The sequence below is a fragment of the Gekko japonicus genome, unplaced genomic scaffold (genome assembly GCF_001447785.1).
Source record: "Gekko japonicus isolate JY-2015 unplaced genomic scaffold, Gekko_japonicus_V1.1 scaffold1400, whole genome shotgun sequence".
NCBI classification, from domain to species: Eukaryota; Metazoa; Chordata; class Lepidosauria; order Squamata; family Gekkonidae; genus Gekko; species Gekko japonicus.
Window position 1 is genome coordinate 105,577 of NW_015166462.1, and position 5,242 is coordinate 110,818.

Consider the following 5,242-nt stretch of genomic DNA (forward strand, 5'->3'; position numbering starts at 1 on the left):
TTCCCCCTGTGGCCTTCCCCCCCCCCCCCAAGCACCAAGAATAGTGTATAACTTGCCCCAGAATTCCTATCTATACCTTGTGGCTAATAGCCACTGATGGATCTCTCCTCCATATATTTATCCAATTCCCTCTTGAAGCCATCCATGCTTGTAGCCACCACCACCTCCTGTGGCAGTGAATTCCATATGTTAATCACGCTTTGGGTGAAGAAGTACTTCCGTTTATCTGTTCTAACCCGACTGCTCAGCAATTTCATTGAGTGCCCACGAGTTCTTGTATTGTGAGAAAGGGAGAAAAGTACTTCTTTCTCAACCTGCTCTATCCCATGCATAACCTTATAAACCTCAATCATGTCACCCCTCAGTCATTTCTCCAAGCTAAAGAGCCCCAAGCGTTTTAACCTTTCTCCATAGGGAAAGTGTTCCAACCCTTTAACCATTCTAGTTGTCCTTTTCTGCACTTTTCCCAATGCTAGAATATCCTTTTTGAGGTGTGGTGACCAGAACTGTACACAGTACTCCAGATGAGGTCGCACCGTCGATTTATACAGGGGCATTATGATACTGTCTGATTTGTTTTCAGTTCCCTTCCTAATACTCCCCAGCATAGTGTTGGCCTTTTTTACTGCAGTCACAAACTTGTCTCAACATTTTCACTTGAGTTGTCTACTAGGATTCCCAAGATCTCTCTCTTGGTCCATCTCTGCCAGTTCGGACCCCATCAACGTGTATTTATAGTTAGGATTTATATAGGTAGGTTAGTCTGAGTATACCACCGGCCCAAGGTCACCAAGCAAGCTTTCAGGGCAGGCGGGATTTGAACTAGGATCTCCCAGGTCCTAGTCTGACACTTGACTTTACTATGCCATGCTGCCTTTCTACATCCAGGCTTGTGGTCCTTCCCCCCCCCCACCCCCCCGAGTTGAAACAGGACTGAGATGAGCTTTCGTGTCTCTTCCCCAGTGCCATACTCCTGACGACCCAGCTCTTCCAGTCAGAGCTTGTAGCCACAGAATTGTGCTGGGTTATGACAAATGCATGCTTCCCCCCCACACACCTGTAGATTCCAGTTGCTTGCAGCCAGCGCTACGTGGAGGCCTTCAAGCCACAGAGGCCGACCCGCCATCGCGATGTGCCCTTGGTGGCCCTGGATTGCGCACAGCTTTTGTTCGAGGCCCAGGGAAGGGCGAGGAGTAAAGGAGATTCCTGCAGGGGCCCCAGGGGCCGCTACTCAATCCCCGGCTATGCCGTGGCGGCACCCAGTGGCTACCTGACCTTTGGCTCAGGAGCCGAGGAGGAGCTGCCTTCGCTGCCCGTGTTCCTGCAGGCAGGCCCCGTGCAGCTGTCGGCCCAGCAGGAGGCGGCCAAAAGGCAGGTGCTGAGCTTCCGCAGCCTGACCGACAAGGCCCTCGGCTTCCGCTTCCTGCGCGTCATCCACCCCCAGAACATGGAGAGCCAAGTGGGCAGGGCCTGGACCATCTCCTGCTACCTCGCCTGCCTGCTGCATGAGCCCATGGGGCTAGTCTGAGGCAAGGAGACCTGCCTCCCGTCGAGTGTTGCCAAGGCTGCCTCCGGCCACGGGGGAGCCTCCTCACCCTTGTGGCAGGCGTGGCACCTTCTTGTGCTGCTGCTGTCCTTGACGCAGATGGAGGAGAACCTGACAACCCACCTTGCAGACTCATGAGGTCTCCTGGAGGACCCCCAGTGGGGCCGCACTTTCTCCTCCTCTGCTGCTGTGTCAGCCACTGGAGTCAGCAAACACAGGCTGGGGACTGTGCCAGGATGGGATGTATTCACCCCTACAGCAGGCGTCTTTTCAAGCCAGGCAAAGATGCAGGATTTATCTTTCATGCCGCCTGTTCCTTGCACTCTGTAAAATCTGTGGCTGACAATCACTTCTCTCAAAAGATAGGAAGACGTCTCTGGGGTGGACTCTACCGGCTTTAGCATTTGCTTGCCCGCCAAGGTACCAACATCTTCCCCCGTTTTCATTCACAGCCCCTCCCTTCAGTTTACACCTCTTCCGAGCTCCTACACTGAAAACTGGCTCTGGCTTTCTCACCCACCTTATGTTTCCCTTGGATGGATGTTGGCCCAGAGCCCTTCCAACAAAAGCTCCTTGGGCGAGATAAAGACTGTGGGCAGATGTGTGAGTGTGTGGGGGGCGCCTTCTCAGTAACTACCAGGTTCACACAAAATGCTCACACACTAACGTCTGGGAACTGGACTTTGCCGAGACACAAGAGGTCCTTGGTACAGCCTTCCTCCCGAATGACACAACAACAGGATTTAATGTTAATTCTTGTGCTGCTGCTGTCCTTGACGCAGATGGAGGAGAACCTGACAACCCACCTTGCAGACTCATGAGGTCTCCTGGAGGACCCCCCGTGGGGCCGCACTTTCTTCTCTGCTGCTGTGCCGGCCACTGGAGTCAGCAAACACAGGCCGGGGACTGCCAGGATGGCTGTATTCACCCCTACAGCAGGCGTCTTAAGCAGAGACCTGTAGAACAGCCTCAGAATTCAAAAGCCCCACAGAGCCAGATTCCTTAGCTGTTTCAGCTCCCCTCATTCCAAGAGAATCCAGAAGTACTTGGTTCCCTGCTATTCTAACCCCCTAAAATTTTTACTAATTCTGAGAGCCAAGTATTCCAATTTTGCTCCTCCCCCTTTCCAAACCCCCAGTGATTTACATCTACTATATTCCAAAAGCACCCCAGGAGTTTCTCACCCACCTTATGTTTCCCTTGGAGGGATGTTGGCCCAGAGCCCTTCCAACAAGAGCGCCTTGGGTGAGATAAAGACTGTGGGCAGATGTGTGTGTGTGTGTGGGGGGGGCGCCTTCTCAGTAACTACCAGGTTCACACAAAATGCTCACACACTAACGTCTGGGAACTGGACTTTGCCGAGACACAAGAGGTCCTTGGTACAGCCTTCCTCCCGAATGACACAACAACAGGATTTAATGTTAAGGGTTTAATGTCACACAATCTGCACCGTCAAACTCCTTTGGGAAAACAGGGCTAGTTTTTGTAGCCTCGGCTGGCACGGCGACCTCGGGCCCGTTCAAACTTGCGGCCCTTGGACTGGATGTATGGCCTGGAGAGACACAAACAAATCAGAAGAGTCAGTGACACAAACAGGGACCCTCCTGTGGAATGGGGGGGGGGGAGTAGAGGACAAGCAGAGACCTGTAGAACAGCCTCAGAATTCAAAAGCCCCACAGAGCCAGATTCCTTAGCTGTTTCAGCTCCCCTCATTCCAAGAGAATCCAGAAGTACTTGGTTCCCTGCTATTCTAACCCCCTAAAATTTTTACTAATTCTGAGAGCCAAGTATTCCAATTTTGCTCCTCCCCCTTTCCAAACCCCCAGTGATTTACATCTACTATATTCCAAAAGCACCCCAGGAGCTGTAGTCCAAACCCAGTTTGCAAATCCAGGCAACAGCCATGGATGGTGGCCATGGCTACGGTAATTTTAGACCGCCCAATCAAGATCCTTCATGTGGTGGGATGTGTGAGAGGTTCTGATCCATAAAACCATACCAAATTGCCCAATTTAACTCTAGGCCTTTCTATCTATATATCTAATAGTGAACTTGCCCCCGGAGTGCGGATCGCTAAATCAGCGCTCTGGGGGCAGCTGGGGGGCCGGGGGAGGTTTGTGCACACGTGGGCCAATCCCCACGTGTGCACAAAAATAAAAAAAGCTAAAAAAATTTTCGGGGGGATGTTTAAATCCCCCAAAAGTGCAAGAGCGTCTCCTGCAGGAGACGCTCTGCGAATGCTGCCACCCCCGCCGCCTCTTCCTCGGAGCTGGCAGGCAGGCCGGCCGGGTGGGGAGGGGGGGGGGGAGTAGAGGACAAGCAGAGACCTGTAGAACAGCAAGCCCCACAGAGCCAGATTCCTTAGCTGTTTCAGCTCCCCTCATTCCAAGAGTACTTGGTTCCCTGCTATTCTGACCTCCTGAAAATTTTACTAATTCTGAGAGCCAAGTATTCCGATTTTCCTCCTCCCCCTTTCCAAATCCCCAGTGATGTACATCTACTATATTCCAAAAGCACCCCAGGAGCTGTAGTCCAAGCCCAGTTTGCAAATCCAGGCAACAGCCATGGATGGTGGCCATGGCTACGATAATTTTAGACCACCCAATCAAGATCCTTCATGCGGTGGGATGTGTGAGCGGTTCTGATCCATAAAACGATACCAAATTGGCCAATTTAACTCTAGGCCTTTCTATTAATGTTAAAAAGCTCACTCTCTTTGTATAATAAAGGGACACAGAAGAGTTGGTTTTATACCCTGCCTTTCACTACCCGAAGGAGTCTCAGAGCTGCTTACAATCACCACCTTCCCTTCCTTGGGCTGAGAGAGTCCTGAGAGAACTGTAACTGACCTAAGGTCACCCAGCTGGCTTCATGTGGAGGAGTGGGGAATCAAACCTGGTTCTCCAGATTAGTCTCTGCCACTCCTAATCACTACACCAAGCTGGTTCTCAGAACAGATGTGCAGAAACAACATACAGTTAGAATTCAAATGTGTTTGTGTTATATCAAGAACCAGCTATTGCCTCTTCCAAATGGTAGCTCTGAGCATCCCTCAGTCAGCAAAGGAGGATATAAATATTTTAATAAACTGAAAAAGAATAGTAAATACAAGTCCCAGGATTCAGAGTCACCCACTTTCTACATTCCTTAGCAGAAAAGGCTGCACAGAGTGTGTTTTTCACAAGTACTGTGTACCCTCCCCTGCCTTAAATCAAATGGGCAATGCTGTTTTAAATCCAACTCAAGTCTAAAAGTAAATTTTGTTTTTAATTGTCAACTTGCACCATTTTAGTAATCGGTGGATTTTACGATACCCTTTTTTCCATCTTATATTTGCTGCTGGCCACCTTGGGCACTGTGAACCAAAATAGTTTTAATAAAATGTGATAGGAGATCGTAATTTTTTCCAGTACGAGGGGAATGCCTGGGCAATGCTGTTTTAAATCCAACTCAAGTTTAAAAGTAAATTTTGTTTTTAATCGTCAACTCGCACCATTTTAGTAATTGGTGGATTTTATGATACCCTTTCCATCTTATATTTGCTGCTGGCCACCTTGGGCACTGTGAAACAAAATAGTTTTAATAAAATGTGATAGGAGATCGTAATTTCTTCCAGTACGAGGGGAATGCCTGGGACCCAGCCTGCTTTTCCTCTGCTGAAGGTGGGGTCCGCTTTTGAGCACCCTAACACGCTAT

At 49.9% G+C, this 5,242-nt stretch overlaps 1 protein-coding gene across 1 annotated transcript in view; it reads right to left on the reverse strand.

Annotated features, from left to right (window-relative positions):
* Positions 1-2,972: 2,972 nt before the first annotated feature.
* RPL18 (ribosomal protein L18) overlaps positions 2,973-5,242 on the reverse strand; it is a 7,194-nt gene continuing 4,924 nt past the window's right edge. Inside the window, exon 7 of the mRNA XM_015412064.1 lies at positions 2,973-3,098. Coding sequence (XP_015267550.1) covers positions 3,023-3,098 — 76 coding nt within the window. The 3' untranslated portion in view covers positions 2,973-3,022. The remainder of the gene's footprint in view (positions 3,099-5,242) is intronic.